The sequence below is a fragment of the Hippocampus comes genome, unplaced genomic scaffold (genome assembly GCF_001891065.2).
Source record: "Hippocampus comes isolate QL1 unplaced genomic scaffold, H_comes_QL1_v1.1 scaffold261, whole genome shotgun sequence".
NCBI classification, from domain to species: Eukaryota; Metazoa; Chordata; class Actinopteri; order Syngnathiformes; family Syngnathidae; genus Hippocampus; species Hippocampus comes.
The window spans coordinates 6,759,797-6,779,121 of record NW_017805824.1 but is presented as its reverse complement, the minus strand read 5'-3'; the positions used below and the strand labels follow the sequence as shown (position 1 = coordinate 6,779,121).

At 41.6% G+C, this 19,325-nt stretch overlaps 1 protein-coding gene across 3 annotated transcripts in view; it reads left to right on the top strand.

Moving 5' to 3' along the window:
* The window catches only part of tspan4a (tetraspanin 4a), a 137,798-nt gene that overhangs the window by 14,307 nt on the left and 104,166 nt on the right, over positions 1-19,325 (top strand). The window contains exons 1-2 of one of the 3 annotated variants that reach the window (XM_019886715.1): positions 5,721-6,085; positions 7,249-7,328. In XM_019886715.1, coding sequence (XP_019742274.1) covers positions 7,266-7,328 — 63 coding nt within the window. In that variant the 5' untranslated portion in view covers positions 5,721-6,085; positions 7,249-7,265. The other 2 variants (XM_019886714.1, XM_019886713.1) reach the window with 2 other exon arrangements.

The following is a 19,325-nucleotide window of genomic DNA, read 5'->3' as shown; positions in this document are numbered from 1 at the left end:
ATTATCTACACAAACACTTATATTCTGTTGCAGCACACCAGAGTCAGTTTCATCGAGGAAAATGCATTGGTTGGATCATTTCAGTAAAAGAGGATTTAGTTAAAGCCATCTGCAATGGGGAAGATCTATCAGCGGCCTGTCAAATAGTTGTCTCCTTTCTAAACCAGTCTTGTGGGCCATAATGCATATGGTATTGTCCCTTTCTTTACATGGACGCAATGCATATTTGGTCTGCATATAACTACGTTTATAGCATTGCCGTGCTTTTTTCCTTTGGGGGAGTATTATTCTCTTCAAATCTAAAAATACTGCACACACAAACACCAAGAGCATATTTGTCTTTTCTTGGACAGGGTTTGACTGGCAAGCACCCCCGCCCCTTCTAGCAGGGATTAGCCGTAGAATGCAAATAGCAGATATAACACAAATGCATCCGCAGGTGTCGGAGGCACTCGTACTATAGATATGTAGCACAGATCAGTCTGTCATCAAGATGCTTGTACCTCAGAGAGAGGAGACATGCGAGTAGAAAGACGAACTGATGAAAGATACTGCTAGCTGTAGATCACTGTAACAGACTTCCTCTGACAGGGTTGTAATATTCTTATCAGTTTATAGGGAGGATAAAAATATCGCATGATAAGGTTGGATTGTTAATTTCCAGGCATCTGCGTGATCGTCTGCGTTTCGTAATTAGCTCTCACGATGAGGACTTATTGAGGAAGCCGTCACAGAGCGAAAGTAATGGTTTTATCTTGTGAACAGCTTGGATGTCTTGATGCTACCATAATTCACATACACGGGCTCAATTCAAATGATCAATAGGTTGAAAGCACGAGGGGCATGCCGCCCCGCTGCACAAAGTGTGGTTCATTGCAGCATCGTTGGAAGAGTTTGGTGTGGAAAAACCCGAGAGCCAATTAAACAGCCCTCTGACACTGGTCATCTCATTTAACATCTCCTAGCAGGTCTTCTTTAAAGGGAGACCAATTCCAATTGAGGTTTCAACTTTCGGTTCGGTGTAATGACCTGGCGTTTCACTGCAGTTGTTAGAGTGTACAGAGGCAATGAGAAGCTGGGCACAAAATCAAATGCATGTTACAAAGTAACCGTAGCGCAATGAACAGAACCACGTCTCGAGGGGAATTCTTGAAAGGCACAATGAACTCTTTCGCCAAATAGTGTCGCATTAAATGTGGAAACGGAATACTTGATAGGCGAGTAAATTATGAATCATGAAGAATGTTCAAACATCTTAATGGTAGTATCACCACCACTTCTACTGATGTCAGCAGTATCTGTAGAAATTCAACCAACCTCATAAAACTTATAGATAACCATGATCAGAGCACCCTATATGGGGCGAAGATATTTGAAGAACCGTTCTAGTTGACTAGACCATTTACTCTGTATGTTTAACAATCTGTCCAGTGAGTAGTTTCAATGAAGAATAATTTCAATTTTTACCCTTCACAAAATGTTGAACGGATAATTTAACACAACTACGCCAGGCTACAAAACTGTTTGACATGTGTGATAATTAAACACATCCTTCTGTATGCGTCGGCTGGTACAATCAAAAGATTCTTGGGGCAGCGTGACAGTTTACAGGGAGAAAAACAAACTATTTTGGCATCATTTCACAATTCAGCCAAAGGAATGAGGAAAAACTGAAATATTCATGCCTCTGACTGTCTTTAATCATGTTGCTATTATTCATTTGTTTCCAGTAACCTGTCTCAAACATCAGAAATTTCAGAAAGCAAAAGTTGCACCAAACAAATGCTCGTTCTTTGCCATATTCTGATGAGTGCATTTCATGTGTAGAAAACAAGTGGAGAACTTGCTGAGAACATCACCACCTCAGAATATTAAAACATTTTTCCATCTCAGGTGCTGAAACATGTTGCATCTGATTGAAACACCACACAATGAAAAAAATGGTGTGTTGAATTTCCCCAATTTTATTTTGTCAAGTGGTTGCATGCAATAAAATGGATCCAGATGCGTTTTTTTAAGTAGACAATAAATATACTTTTAAAATGCATCTAAATTCAGATGATTCTCTTGTGTTCAGCTATTTGACAAAATAAAATTGAGGAAATTCAACACACCATTTTTTTTCAGTGCATGAAACAATTTATATTAATTTGCGTGATTCCAATCAGTGATTACTGACAAGGTCATCTTTTAGTAATATTGTGAGTTCTCCATAGGCTTATGTAAATGTACGTACCAACTTTGATCATCTCAATTTCCACCTTTCAACATATTTTAATCAGCTTCTATGATGAAAGATGTAATTTGCTTTTTTTTTTCTTCAAGTGACACAATCCAATTAAACCTCAAAGGTCACTGACAGAAAATCAGCCAATTTTCTATACCACTTACCCTGTTGCAGGTCGTTAGGAGTTTGTGCCTATCCCTGCTGACTTTGGGCAAAAGATAATTTGCATCCTAGACTGGATGCTAATCAGTCTCAGGGTGCATAAGGCATGCAGTAACGTCACATTCACACTGTCATTGAGTGGGAAGTGAATCCCTGTTAGGTTTATACCAAACCGAATAATGTTTTAGGATTCCAAATATGCAGGTTCAGACAAAGTGCGATAACAAAAATGTTTATTCAAAAAAATTGCACTGACAAAGTATAAACTGAAATTGCTGGTCACAAGGAGCCAGGAGTAAACAATGGATGAAACAAAAAGCGCTTCAAAAGGCAAAGTTAGAGTATACGCATAACGGAAATTCAAATATCAAGTCAAGTCAAGTATCAAGTACAACTTTATTGTCAAATGTGCTGTAACATACAGCACAGATGAAATTTCCTCCCTCTTAAACAGACAACGGACAACAAGAGGAGCCGCTGCGGGTGCCCGCGCCACCATCAAAATATCCAATAACAGGAAAACAATCAAGAGCAACAGTAAAATAGCAAAATAGTTACAAATAAGAAGACGAAAGTGAATATGAATTGTATCGTGAGGTTTAGAAAATAACACTTGAAGCACAACAGCGAGAAAGATTAATCATCCGACAAGGAATAGCACAAGTCCTTAAATACCCACCAAAGCTTGATGGGGTAACAGGTGCGCCTGCTGGAGGGAAACGCGCTTCACTCCAGCTGGAGCTGGAACACAATCAAGACAGACATGACAATCCCTCTGTCTGAATGGAGTGAACCGCGCCGCTGTCTGTGACTGATAGAAATCAGTCACATTTAGTGATTCATTCAACAAATTAAGTTGAAATGTATATTGGCAATCTCAGCGTACAGTGCAAGACGAGTTTGGGACAAAAACTTTACAGGACAATGTGAAGAAAACAAGGACACTGAACCAACTTATTATTATAGTCAGAGAATACGTATTCATCTCCTTTCTTTTAAAATGACATGAAAATCATGTTGCATTACAACAGCTAACGACGGACATCGACAGATTTTGCTCAAATATCATGTTGGGGTTAGACCACATATACTTCGTAGTTGCATGTGCAAATCAAATTGCTGTGAATGGTTTGTTGTGGTTTATGGAACAATCTCATTCTGTATGATTGTAATGCTAGTCTGGCGTCATGCGTATTTTTGTGTGACCTGTTTTGTCATTTAAAGAAGATATTCTCAGAAGCCTTGCATTCCACTTTAAACAAGGAAAAGCAAGCTAGCCTCGTAGTACTTTCAGACTGCACAGGGACCACAGAGCAACACGGTGCACTTTGTTTAGCTCGCTGAGTATGGCTGTCCATTTGCCTCCTGCTTCGACACTGGCATTTGCTCGTACTTTCATAGGCACTTTTGTCTGGGAAACATCGCTGTTATCCACAGCGATGAATGCCATTATGCAATACGTTGTGACCTAACGTGTGTATTTGCACCTGATGAGTTACGACATCTACTGTTGTCACACTTTAGTACGTGAGAAATCGTGTGTGTGCGTGAGTGTGACTGTGCCTGTGTGTGTGTGAGTCAGAGGGAGGGAGAGAGGGGGAGAGAGGGAAAGAGAGACAGAGAGAGAGATCGGTGAGAGATGAAATAACTGCTTGGGCGAAGGAGGTGTGCTTGGTTTGGCAATAACATGAATGACAACATAGTTAGAAAATGATGATCCAGTTTCAATCTTAATGAGTTTCCTGCTGTTTAGATGATCCCAGCCAGTATATCTTGTAAAAAAATGATTGCAGATGACTGCAATTAGCATCTTATTCAATTTATAAATGGGACACATCTTTCTTTCATGTTGTCTCAACTACAAATACAGATTATAAATAAATACCTAAAATATGGCTGCCTCGTTGTGTTATGTGTACAGTGTTCCCTCCCTAATTTGCAGTTTGGTTTTTGTGGATGTAACCATGTATTGCATTATGTTATTGTTTTGGCGTGTTTTTTTTGCTATTTTTCTTCGTTAGACCAGTCAAAAGGGCAAATCTGGTTTACTTTGGCTTTGGTTACTTTGTTATTTTCCAAAGCTGTCTGTAAGCGAGCTGTGTCATTGTATTTTGCGATTTTTTTTTTTATTGCCATACAGAATGGAATCCATGTTCAAAAGGCCAGAGTTAAAAAAAAAAAATGCAATAAAATATGGAACCCCCACATTCTATGTGGAAATAATTTTTCAAGTTCACATTTCTTCACAGCTTCTGATAACAAACACAGAAACATCCCCAAACCTAAAAAACAGTGTCCCAAATCAGTAGTTTACTTTGCGTACCTCAGAGAGTTATCTCAATCCCACAACGAAAACGTCATTTTGGAGTACACTGCATCACGTGACACAAGTGCTAACCCACACCCCTTCCCCCCTTGTTTAAACTCAAAGGTGCACATCATTTAACAAAGCTTGTTAAGACCCTTTTATTAAAAATGTTAACTAATGCCGATGGATCATAAATGCCAAATGAAAAAATGTATCTCCTTCATCTGCATAATTATGCCCTCTACTTGGCAATTTAAAAAGCAGGTTTTTCTATTTATATTCCTCATGCAGTAAAAAGGCCAATGCGTCTAATTGCTAATTACCTTTTTATCACGGACGTTGTCTGTCTGCTCTGGGCCCAGAAATGTTTCATGAGAAAACGCCATTACTTCAAATGTCATCTGTGCAAGCCGCATCCAATCTACAGATGAGGCATGACAGAAAACCATTCCATATTTTATGAGACCATGAGTTCATTCAGAAGCTTTGAAACATCCCTTTAGACCCGTACGGCAACTAACACAGATGTGGAGAGCAAGCGTTTATTTTAGTGTGAATGCGACCTGCTGTGGCACTTTATATTTATGTCCACAGAATTTCACTTTAGGGTGCAAATCTGTCGGGTGCAGTCCCGCGGATGCTGCACAAGCTCGGGCCATGGGGAGAGCGCAAGAAGGCAACATGACTGAACCCAAGCATGCGCTGAGTGGTTGGGCTCGTGCGCAACACCGGCATCTACATGTGGAATTATTTTAGACAGGATGTAGAGATGAGAAGAATATGAAGTACTGGCGCATGAGGGGCAGTCTTCTCGGTGGGGCTCTGTCAACAACACAGACACACCGGTTTTTGTCTAAATGCGCACTTAGAATGCGTGTGCATAATCTGGTAGATGGCCAGGTATGATTGGCGTGTCCTCCAGGGAGGATGGGGCTGCAAGAAACCGATTGGCTGCGCTTGATAGTAGGGGAGTGGTTATAGAATATGATGGTCCGCTCCTGCCTTTTGCTTGTGCGGGTTTTTGGGACAGCGATCAAGCAGACGTGGTGTTTAGAGACATTGCGCATGCTGAGCGCGGAGCATCTGAGTTTGAGAGAGAAGGGACAAGAGAAAGGGGGGGCACCAGGGGGAGGCAAAAGAGAAAAGAGAACAGGAGCTCGTGAATCGAGAGGGAGGGAGCTTCAGGCAGAGAGACTGGACCAGCGTTCAAACACTGCAGTCTTTCTTTTGCTTCTGTGAAGAAACTGTCCCCCTTTCCACTGCCTGTCTCGCTGCTCAGCCATGACTCCGCTGGACGTCTTGTTCTCCATCCCCACCTAGAGAGGAGGAGACAAACGCTTTCGAGCGCGGGAGGGAGGGAACAGAAGACGGGACACTTTGCCTTCCAAGTGAGAGTCTGGAAATTCATTAAGCGTCGTCAGCACTGAGGGACACCTTGTGAGGGAGTCGAAGAAGACGACTTGATGCGCCGTTTGTGTGGGCAGAGAGCAAGCGAGAGGAGGAGTAACCGCTAGGCACTTTTCGGGTAGAATTGGCAAGTTAGGGCAGAGGTACAAGAGGAGGGCTGTAGATTAGAGAGTTCACTCCACAGCGATTTGTTTGCTCGTGTACATTATCCATTGTCGTGTGCTTGTTAATGTTCCATTCGCACCCACGCCCGCATCCTTCTCTTCTCACTGCATGTCAGCAAAATCACGTCTCACGCATGCTTGGTGTTGGGCTCTGAGACACAGCGTGAGCGCATGCTTGAGAACTTGCAGCGCGAACCCGATCAGCAACTTCTCATGAGAGCCCGTTGGACATTTCTGTATCATAACAGCTGGGCTTGACAAGACGGGGGAAGTCAAAGCTCTTCTATCATCTGCGTGATTAAAGTGATCCCGGATGAACCTGCTAACCATCTTATCTGCCAGGGCGCGACACCTGTGTTTGTGGGATTAGTTGGGAGGGAACAGGGATGGTCAGATGTGTGCGCGTGGATTAGGTCCTAAACACACAAGAATTTCACAGGTGTTGCGGCGGGATTATGCAAACTCTCTTGATGCATGCAGTGACATTACAGGCTTTAGGAATCAGGTGAATGGCAGAGTATTATCTCCAACAGATTAATTCTTATCAAGCTATGACGCTTGGGATATAATTTAATCAGCTGCTCCGGGATTTGAAAGTGTTTAGATCGACTTTTGAGGTAACCAAAGTATAGGTGAAAACACTTTTCAGCATTCAAGATCACCCCTCAATGACTTTGGCTCCCTCATTGTGAACTGCGCACAGTGCCGAGTGACGTAGTTGCTTCTAAGAACTTGTATTATGAGACGCTCAAGCACGGATGAGACGCCGTACCGGCGAAGTCCATCTCTGGACAGCAAGCCGGACACACCGCCGTTCACCTCTGGCTTCCATCGCTTCAGCGGAGAGTTTGAATACAAGCGGCCACCGTTTGCGTTTGGCTTCACCACCACAAAGGGGCCACAGACAACCAAGGGCCGCTGCGCTCAAGGAAAGAAGTACGTGGTGTTTTACCTGGACCTCTCCTTCATATTCCTCCTAGAACTGCGGCGGTGCAGGATGGCTGAAGGTTGTATGATGGCACTGCGATATGGGATGGTCTTCTTCAACCTCCTCTTCTGGGTAAGACAACATTTTGTTGACTGTGGCTGACTGACCTACTCTTTTACACCTTGCTTGACTCTGACACTGCTTTGGATTTCTTGTTTTTATCTTTGATTTAAGAGAGCTTGTGCTTTTTTGGGATGTGGTAATGATGTGAGAGGAGAGAGTGAGAGTGATGGAGATCATGGATTTCAATGTGTGCAAAGCTTGCTGTGTGGGTGATTCGAGCATTTACTTCTTACGATAGTAGATACTTAGTGCAAGCGTGTAGGCCGTCTTGTTTGCTGTATTAAGCTTTGGCTTACTTAGAGTGTGTTTTGTATGCACTTAATAATAGTGTTATTCTTGTATAGAAAACCCTGCGCTGTGCCTGCCTGCCGGTGCAAGTGTGCGCGTCAGCATAAAGATCTAAGTGAGTGTCAGTTTACGGTAGCTCGCTGATCGTATCTGTTAGCCGCGGAGCTCTCGGAGCTGTTTTGTCTGACTGTGTCACTGGCACTCCGATAACCCCGCAACAAATCACTTTCACTCACACTGTTAAACCTGTCATGTTCCTCCCCAGCGGATCAGATTTGAAGATCCTATTGTGTGTTTTAGCCACAACCGTCCTCGAAATAACTCATCTAACTTGTCACGTAGTTTGTAAAGGATTTTGGTCCCCATGGCTGCCTTGCTGGCACTGTTTTTTTGATTTGCCATATTGTTCTGTTCTTCGTGGTAATGGAATGAACTGAATCCTGAAATACAATCTAGTTGCCCAGATGCAATCTCCCTTGGGCATCGAGCAACCTCTTCACTCGCGGATCTTCTTTCTGCTATAAAACTCAGTGGAGGAGAGGTCACAATTTGTTATAGCGCGACTTTGTGCAATTGTGTGCACGTGTGTGTGTGTGTGTTGGCGCCGTGAGAAAAATATTGACCGCTTGACCACACTGAGCTACTGGCCTCTCGTCTGCAGAGAAGCCAATCGTGTTACAAAGCTCCGGGTAAGAACTGGTAAAGGCATTCACTACGGAGCCTGGCTTCTAATCTGAGTCATACAGGTTGCTGATGCCCAATGCTAAGGTTCACCCAAATCAAGCCTCATTCACCATTGGGATTTTATTAATTCAAAAGTGAACACATGTTGACTTCAATTTAACCTATATTGAAAAGTGTGATGTGGAATCTTTTGAGTTATAGATCATGTTAACAGTGGTTCAAATACAGAGAATTTCAAACTGACAAAAAGTCAGTGAAACGATTTCCACTTAAATGCATTTAACCTGACGCGGTTAAATTAAACATGCTCAGACCGATACAGTGCTTTTCTGAACACCCATGTTTAATCGCACATTGAAACCACAGAAGCTGCTGACGGTGTGTTTTGAATTATACTTCTAATATTTAAAAAAATGTAATACAAGGGACAAATATTACATACACACAAACACGGCAGACAGGAAAGACAGCAAAGATGTGGCAGTCGTCCCTAGATTTCATAAATGTAGACGTGTGAAGGGAAATATGAAGCAGGAGGGAAGGAACAGGCAAGTTAATCAAATATTAATCGAGACTATTTAGATGTGAATGTTATTTTGGTGAATAAGTGATCAAATCACATTAACAGTTCATTTATTTTTAAGTAGAATGGCAGAGTCCTGCCTGGCTCCACTGTCAAATGTTTCCTCTTCTGCTTTGTCATAGTTTCAAATTCAGTTCAAGCTAAGATAAGAAAACATTTGGATGGTCTATAATTACCATTTAAAAAAATGAATACTGACAACCTATCAACACCAATAATGCAGGCATGAATCAGTAAGTAATTGACCAATTGAAATGACTCAAATACAATTTCTAAGATGGGCGCCAACATCATGCTTTCTGGATTCAGCCTCAGTTCGGAATTAATTTGAATGTTTGTCCTGCAAACATAATCTGCGCAATTTCTATTGGCTGCCTGATTGCTTTTTTCACTGTCCAGCGAAGCTTAAAATGTGATGTATAAATGTATGGTATCAAATTAACGTCACAACAGGTGTCTTTGCAGGAGGCGTAGAGGCTCAAGTGTTAACAACACTTATTCAGTATGACCACATAGAGCAGAGTTGATAAACAGAACTGACAGTGGGAAGTGGGAAGATCAGAGGACAACAAAGGAAGCCTCTACAAAGTCAGACTCCATTATTTTCTCTATCCATGTGTTAGTCTTCTCACTAGTGCATGCTATCAGAGCTAGGCCTATCTACTCCCATATACGATTGGTGTTAAAGTTAACTGCTCTCAAGGCAAGCACTGGAGCCGGGACATTGTGTCAAGCTACGATTGAATGTTTTCATGACGTGGGTCAGACTTGCTGCGCTGAAGGCAAAAAGACTATAAGGAAATGGTTATGTTGACTGGAGAAGGCTGACAAACTTCTCTGCACCCACACACGAGCTGCAACTGTGCTCAGGTTTTGCTGCAGTAGAAAGAAAATGACTAATAGGAAGATGCACTACATTACAACTTTGAAGAGCCGCAGGGGATAGCTCAAATCATCTTCTGGGTTTAAATAATCTTTGGTGGGCTTTCTTTGGCTACTAAATACAGGCCAAAAATCGTTAATTTGAACATTTGAAATTGTCAGTGCTGGTGATTAACTGCATGATGTTCCGTTCAGGGTGTAGCTTGTCTCTCTCATCCTAAATCCGCATGAATTTCCTCCATCCACTAGAATTCTCAGAACCCTCATACTTCGAAGCTTTGCTTCAGAACGGCATTTTGTATATTGATCAATCAGTCTATCTCATCAATGGGGCAATTAAAAGGGCACGCAGAGTAGCAGTATGGATGCTTTCATGAAGAAACGTGAAAAAAAACATTCAGGCAAATGACCAAGTGCTTAAGAACAACTTTTACACCATATAGTTATCATGATCCTGTCATGTATGCTTTGTTTATCAGTCTCCAGCCTGAGAGTGGGCTTTCCCTCATGAGCTGCACGTGACACGAATCATCCTTGTTACTTAGCTGCCTTTAAAAGCCATGCCATGCCGACAACTGGCTGTCAGATTATTAAGCCTTGCTCACGACTCTGTCTCCAAGTGCTTTAATTTTCTAGACGCTCACAAGTTATGCCGTCAAGCTGAAGAAGGAGTTCTATCAGGCCTTTATGGCCTGTGGGACTCCAAGGCAGCTGATGTCTACCGGCTGGCCAAGCGATGTGCCGAGGCAAAAACTACGCATGTTGTCCTTGGAGCTAAATAGTACCTGTTGACAATTTTAAAAATTTTACTTTTTAGGGCAATGCACATTAATGAGGAAGCCATCCGTGCTTGCGGTATCTCTTTCGTCTTGTTCCTTCCCTTCTCCTCCTCCCCCTCCATGCATACCTGCTCACCGAGAGTAAGACAGAGGAAGAAAAGTGAATTGGAGGCAATTAACTCCAAAGATGCAGCTAGTTTACCCAACTATAAAAGCAGCCAATCATCTTGTGCCCTGGTCAGACATCCACTCAAAAAAGAAAAGATGAGCTCATTAGCAGTGACATCCAGTATTAGCGGTTATTGAAACCTTGACTTTTTAAAATCGTCAAATTAGTAAACAGCCATGCCATATAATGACATAATTAAATGGAGTTCAAAAGAATTAAATGGCTTTTGTCACACTGCATCAATTGAATAGCCAAAGTGCTGCTTTTTCTGGTGTGCTTGCCTGGTTCACTAAATGCCAGTGTGTTGCTTATTGTGAAGTGAGTTGACTTCACATACAACACTCTTATCCCAAGTCTGCACTGACAAGTCAAAACAAAAAAAAAAAAAAGACAATGACTCCAACACTCAAAAACAGCAGATTCTCATCGCAGTGTGTAAGTCAACATTTCCATTTCGCATCTTATGAAAACACATTGATAAGCAAAACTGAGTTTTCCTGATAATTGGCAATCCAAAAAGCTTTGGTGGGCTGGACACGCGTGTATTAATTAACATGGTGCAGTGCGCTTATGAAGTAGGGTTGGGTATCTTTCATATTTGAACTGGTTCGCTTTCGGTTCCCGGTATCGGGGAATCAATACTGGTACTTAACCGTACTGATTTTGGGTATCTTTCTGTGTTTGTAAATATTAATTTATTTAAATAATAAATAAACTCTAAAATGGTTTGAATTTAATATTTATTTTGTTCAAAATATTAATTTGGACAAATAACAAACAACATCGTGAATTTAAAACACATGAGCCAGAGGATGGAGTAAAAACAGAGATTTAAACATTTTACAAGTAGTCAAGTATGAATCATACAAACAATAAATGAAATATGAAAAATTACAAAGGGTGAAGCAAAAGTATTTTGCAATGAACTGCACAAGAAAACAGTACTACGAAAAACGAAGATAATTAATCATTGTTTTAGTGTTTATTTTTCTTTGTTCCTCGTGCAGCTGTTTTTCAAGAACACACATGCTACATTCAGACCAAACACGAGGTGAGCATTTCTGGATGTGCAATTCCATAAACAATCTACTCAGTTTGCGCTGTCAGGCGCGGATGCGTGCGGGGCAGCGCGGTTCACGCATTTAGAACGATGGGATGTGGCAACCAATCAGGAATGTATCTCGTCACACACAGCTTCCTGCACAGGTAGTTTCTGAGTGGAGATTTTGGAGCGATGAAGGAAAAAAAATATAATTGCAGTCTGTTGTCACATGGAGCTCTGCAACACAGCCAGCTCTCAGTACTTAACTACTTCACACACAGCAGCAGCAGCAGCACGAGCACAGACACACACAGCTTGGTGAAAGAAAAGTCATGTAGGATAATATCATTGTGGTGTTTGAGCACAAAGGGGTATACAACGTAGCCAGCATCTAATACCTGCCAGGGCCGAGCCAAAAAGGGAGCAGGCGTGGGGAATGGGGAGCGAGGAAGTGGCTGTTTCTGCTGAGTGGATTGACTTATTTAAGTGGAAGAACTGTGAACCAAGTAGCATTTAGCAGCAAAGTCACACAACCACCAACGCCCAGGTTCAAATATTTTTTTTTCTGTTGGAGGAGAAGGAGGAGCCCTTTTTCCTCGTATAGTTCCCCACTGAGCAAACACACACGGAAGACACGGGGGGCAAGGCGGGATTTGGTGTTTGGCCTGAACATAGCATAAGACTTGTTGCATGATGAGTTGAACGCATCGTAGTAGGAATGGAAATTCCGTTTCTTTTTAGAGAACCGACTCTTATGGCTCAGCTCACTTAAAAGACTCTTTCGCCTCCCAAACGGCTCTTTTGATTTTCTTGTTGCTGAAATTCATTTAGCATTAAAAGTAACTAATGAGTGTACTGTTGTAAAAAAGAATATGCACTATGCTTTATTTGTATATTTTTAAATTATTCCATTATTCATTTCCTCTATGTGGAGCTACGAAAAAAATACTAAGCCCTTAACTGTTAACTGTTTTCAATTGAACTTGTACATATTTAAGCTTTTAACAGCAGACAGAATCACTGCAAAACACAAAACAAAACATTGTAAATGATGTCAATTAAATGATGTGAAAACAAACAAATATAAAACAAACAAAAAAAGACCCAACAAAGAACAGCACCCAGATAACATGTCATATTTTTTGCTTGCAAGCTCTACATTCTGCCTTTGTAATAAAATTTAAATGTGTCCAGATTTAACTCCTTTTTCTGCTGTCCCGTCTTTTCTTCACTATTCCTTACGAGCTTGTTCGTGTTGACTCTCCTTGCTTTTTCTCAGTGTTCGCTCTCCCTCCTCTGTGTGCTCTAGCCTCTAACTGTGGCAACTTTGGGCCCCCTATACTCATAGACTAATTGACAATCACGCGTGGGCTCTCCGAAGTGAACAGTGAGGACAGCCGGCTCTGGTCGTTCACTTCAAAGAGCAGGCTTGAAGAGCTGTTTCGTTCACAACCAACACATCACGACACCTTAGACCAGTGGTTCTTAACCTTGTTAGAGGTACCGAACCCAACCAGTTCAGATGCACATTCACCGAACCCTTCACTAGTGAAAAATAAAACTATGATTTTTTTTTTTTTTTACAAATTCAAGACTTATAAAACACATTTATTAAAAACAGAAAAAAAATACTAAATGTAATTAAAAGACAAAAGTATAAATTTTTTTAATCGTGCACAAAATGAACCAGCCAGTGATGGCCAAGCGGGGGTGTTATAACTAATTGATATGTTGAGTCGGGTGTGCCTTAACCTCCATGGCAGAGGCTCCGTCGAACCCCTGAGACCGATCCACGGAACCCCTGCGGTTCGATCGAACCCAGGTTAAGAACCACTGCCTTAAATCGAACCATGTAAAAAATGGCAGTTGGAAGAGGACGCGAATGAGAATAAAGAGGATATTCGGATCAAATTAAACATTTGAATGTACCTGACCTGGTACAAAATGCTCCCTACACTTTGGCCACAAGCTTTCTTTATTTTACCAATAAGAAAATAGAAGTATTGTTTAGTTTATATTTGTAGATGAAAAAAACCCCAAGGTTCAGGTCCCACAGATTAACGTGTGAAAATTTGCTCCTCAAAATTCGAAGTTGCTCCTCAAAATTGCTCCTCAGAGTGAAAAAAAGTTATTTCCAGCCTCGGAGTCATAGATAAAAATGTGTAAGTTGAATCTAGCGTATTTCAAGGCACTGCTTGATCAGGTTGGTTAAAAGTGCTAGAAATGTGCAATTTTAGCTTCGTTTTGAATCCATCCATCCATCCATCCATCCATCAATTTTCTGATCCGCTTATCCTCACAAGGGTCGCAGGGCGTGCTGGAGCCTATCCCAGCTGTCTTTGGGCAGTAGGCGGGGGACACCCTGAACTGGTTGCCAACCAATTGCAGGGCACACAGAAACGAACAACCATTCGCACTCACCCTCACACCTAGGGACAATTTGGAGCGTTCCATTAACCTGTCACGCATGTTTTTGGAATGTGGGAGGAAACCGGAGCACCCGGAGAAAGACCACGCAGGTACGGGGATAACATGCAAACTCTACACAGAAGGCCGGAACCTGGAATCCTGCTCCTCTGCACTGTGAGGCCGATGCACTAACCCCGGGGTTGGCAACCCAAAATGTTGACTGGACTGTCTCAGAATTGTTTGTTATTCATTCCTTGGTTGTGTGTTCACAAACACCCCCATAGAATTTATTTTGTGATTTCCTCGCTTGATTTTTTGTTTTGGTGCATTATATTCACTTTTCTTAGTGTCAGTGAAGTGTTCATGAATTTCCGTTTTTCGGATGCTGTCTTTGAACGTCTCTCGAGTTGAACGAGAAGAGAGAAGGCACAGACGTGTCTGTGTTTGTCGAGACTGTTAAAAGCATAAATAAAGTGTACGTTTTAAAAAACCAACACCACAGCTCTCCTTTTTCGGAGCTGCAACATGTATCTATAGCTATTTGAGCTATATTAGCCTACTATCAAAATCTTTTTCCATTTTCAAACATTTTTTATAAAGCTCCAGGGAGCCACTAGATGTCGCTAAAGAGCCGCATGCGGCTCTGGAGCCGCGTGTTGCCGACCCCCGCACTAACCAGTCGACCACCGGGCCGCCCATTTTCAGCATGTTATATTAAAATGAAATATAGCATAGCCACACATGCTTCACCTGTGTCACGTCTCCTCACCCACATTCTAAGTAAGGCAAGGGCTGCTCGTTGTAGCTGCTTTCACATGCAAACCAGGCTAAAACCTATTCCATTGCTTATCACCCAATTTCAAATATGATCACGCTTTTGCATCCGGCAGCTGTGCAGTGTGAAGAGGCCTTGATCCCATACATGAGTTCAGAAACAGGCATTTCTGCATTATCACCCTTTTTTAAATCAATCAATACAAGTGAATTTCTCTCTTGTGAAATTTAAATAAAGGTGAAAATCATCTGGAGAATGTTGAATATTGTTTTCACATTCCAAGTACTGCAGTGTTGATGCAAACTTTGGGATGTGTTTCATTTCCAAGCGATGAAAAGAAATTGCTTTAGAAACACATTCATTCAGAGCTGCGCTTTGTGTTGCTGTGTGCGTACATCATACCCTTGAAAAGAAAGTCAGAGGGAGACAACAGTTCTCAGAAAAATAGGAGTACCAATGTGTGAAGTGTTAAATATGCTTAAACCTTGGCCAAGTGTATTCGGGGGGAAAATATTACCTCTTCCCAAACAAATAAACAACAAAGCTAATAAGCAACGCATGCAACCCAAGACAAATGCTGATTATCACCAAAATGTAAAGGTTGATGATTCTTGCATAAAATTGCAACAGTAAGTTGCTAAAAAATATGCAAGCTCTAATAGCTAGAAATTACCACAGGCCTTGTAAATAGCTCAGAGTGGAAAAGAAAGACCAGATTCTTAATTCTTAATTAATTTGGACAGCACAAAGGGGCTTTTGCTCACTTTTGGAAGAGGGCTCGGGTAGGTGGGTGAGACCCCTTTCAACAGTGGCTGATTCTGGGACAGAGATGCAAGAGATAGGATTGCAGGCTGTAGGAAGAGCCTGAAGACATGTTCTCTGAAGTTGTGTTTACTTGTCGTCATAATGTAGGTCAGAGCCCAGTGGAAAATCTAGTGCCTGACAGAGTTGTGAATGGATTGCATCCGTCTCCCATGATTTTACCAGATCAATAGAAATTGCCCTTCTACTGATTTGAGATGTGTCTGACCTGCCCTGTTGAGCCCTAGCTGCCACACAATCCATCGATTCAAAGCGGGACACGGGGACGTGTGCGGCATGACAAGCTCACAATTTGCATTTGCTGACTGTGGCATGTTTGTGCACACAACTCAAAAGGCAACAATATCATGCTCTCTCTGGCTTTTGGAAATGGAGCCAGGACACAAGGGATGTCTTCAGTCTTTACATAACCCCCCCTTATGTCATTATGATCTCGTTGAGCTTCTGTGTTTTTATTTCTCTTTATTTCTCAAATCAGAATCGACCTCGTGGGGCACAGTAGGACGCTCAGATGGACATTTAGGGCAAAATAAATGTAAAAAATCCTCACACATCCACAATACACCAATATTCCCACTTGAATATTCACCTCAGGTTTTCCCTGGCTTCAGAGAGATCATTAAGGCTGACCAGTAGACTATGAAATACAAATATAGTCTTTAGATGCACCTCTTTTCATCAATTTATGAAACCATCATGCCTTGAACTAGATGCTCCCTCAATCTTAATTTTTCAGCATTCCTACTCTTCCAACTTTGTGGGAACAGTTTAGAGAAGGCAGTTTGCTTCATGGCTGCAGCTCAGTCCACAAATATCACAACTGATAAGAAAAGCATTTTGCATGGCGTAAACATGTTCTTTGTTTAACGGTTGGCAACAATTTCAAGTGCACATGATCACCATGCGCTGGACTTCATTGGAACTGAGTATACAGCGTGCTAAGTCACAATAAGCGATGCTGGCATCGTATTGAGCAGAGTGGAAAAACGGCAGAAAAAGACCTCCTGTTTGCAAACTACCCTGCGACATGTAGACAAGGCCTGAGCTTTCCATAGGTGAGAGCAAAAATCGGGAGACAGAATCAACACGGCTTCTCCTGGTTGCAGCCATGTGGGGCATTCTTTTTGCCCCCATTTTTTTTTTTTTTTTTGGAGGAGACACAGAAATCCACACGGTCCCCCCCAAAGACACACAGCAGCACTTCCCAAAAAGATATTGGCATGCAGCCCACTTATGAGAAGCTTTGTGAGGCAAAAAAATGACATTGGGAAACCATGCTCGCAGACTACATTTCTCACGTCAGAAATTCATTTGGTTGTTATACAACAGAGTAGCCGATCTTTATGTTATTTCCACCTGCAAATTCTACACGAAACACAAAGAAAGCCTAATGACTCTGGTAATGGGAGTCTCATTGTCCCCACTCAATAAAAAGGTAAAATGTTGATGATTAGGGCTATCAACATCAAGTTCTCTGAGCTCAACTGCCCACTCAATCCTCATTGCATGACATCAACTTGGAATGTCCACAATTTAAATCACATGAAATTGGAATACAAACTGGGTTACTTCTTACACCACTGAAAAAAAGGTGAAACCAACATTCGATGTAAAAATACACTGAGCTGCCAAAGGACTAATTGCTCTCAAGTTTTTTTAGCTTCACTTTCGCTGGACTGAGACAACACAAATTAAAGTAATTACCCCTCGTAGGATTTAATTACAACGAAACCCAATGTCCCGTCACCTTTAATCACATTTACAAAAATGCAGAGCCTCAGAGGCTTCGAAGGTGTGACAGGTTTGTGTGAAGGCACCGCTTACAGACTCAACCTAGCACCACTAACGTGTAAGAATTTAAATACATTACATACTAATAAGTCACTTGGAGAAACATGACTTGTCCTTGGGTGCCTACACCTGCACAAATATACTGGAGATAGATTCAAGGTAGGTGATGTCAAGCAGCTGTGAGATTAGGTTACATGGAGGTTAAAAAAAAAGGACCTGGAAGAAGATAATGAAGAGAAAGTTGGTATAGCATGGGCTTTTTTGGATTTTTTTTGACAACGCTCGTGGGAATTTGAAACCTACTCTAAGTCACCTGCCCACATGAATTGCAGATACACTAACTACTTAGACCAATTCAGTCAGTTGCCAGACTTTTTTTTTCGTTGTGTTGCAGGTGCTTCCACAGTGAGAAGGGTCAAAAATACCTCCAACGTGCCTCAGAGACTTGTTAGCGGTGATGAAAAGTCCCTGAGTTCAGTTTCTCTTTTTTTTTTCCCTTCAGAAATGTTTGCTGTACAAGTTCTGCAAAAACTTCCTATCCCGTCCCATCGGTGATCCAAAATTGCACTGCACCTGTCACATGCCCTAATCTTACCCATCTTCCTCTAGCTGTAAATACTAAATGTTCAAATATGAGACGACTTCATGAGTGAGTGAGCTTTCACCAAATACTCCATTATCTTTCCAAATTAACCCTGAGCCTGAGTGGATGGAATAGAAATACTCAGTGAGGGATGTGCTAATGCTTTTGTCAGTGTCAGTGTCAGGACATACAGTATAGACTATCTTTCACCACGTCAGCCGAACGACACTCAAGCAACTCAGTACAGGCTTTGTTATTGTAGAGGTTTTTCTCAGCATGCATTTAAAAGGGTTTGAAAAGCCTGACATTTGTAAATAAGTTAAGAATCAGCATTTTATAACATACCCAAACATTGCCTCATTTCTGAGACCAGGGCCAATTCCCGTTGTTCGTGTCATCAGCTGCATGAGGGAGAATGAGTCTCAGGCCAGGAGAGCAGCTGACACAGCAGCCGCACCTGGTTTTAACATCAAAATCCACACTGTACAGTCGACGATGAAATGATGTCCTTATTGTTTACGACTTTGCAAAACATTGTTCAACATTAAGATTTCATGAAAGTCAAAATGCCTATATTTTAATCCAAGAAAATAAACCTCTATTTAAGTTCAATTGGGGTGTTTCTTGCCCGCATTATTGAAAAAAAAAGCTGGGTGACGAGAAATTTGTCGGTTCCGAGCAGCATTTTGCACTGAGTCAGCCAAACAACACAGAATAATGTCATCTGTGTAATGACTGCCACTGCAGCCTTTTAGAGAGAGGAGACTCTTACAGTGCTGTAAATTCTAAATAAGACAGGTCTTAAAAATGCTCCATGTTGAATATAATTTCCGACAGGAATAAAATATGTCTCTCCTTGACACACTGGGGTATTTCTGAAAGGTTAATCAAAATCACATCATATATCCTCCACACAGAGAAAAAAAGGTTGCTCAGACAGTCATTATGCTGCTTCACTAAGGGTCGGGGATCGAATTGAAACACCAAATTTTGGTGAGAGGAGAACATTCCGATTTCTGAAACTTTGCATTGTCCCCGAGAATTTGCGTGATTTGTTATATTTAGTGGGTGGGAGTTAAAAGACTACAGTATATGGACTAGAACAGTTCGTAGGCATATGCACAAAAATGCATGCTTGCATGTATGTAACAGGATAGTGCACAGCGCAGAAGGGCATTAATATTATTTATATATATATA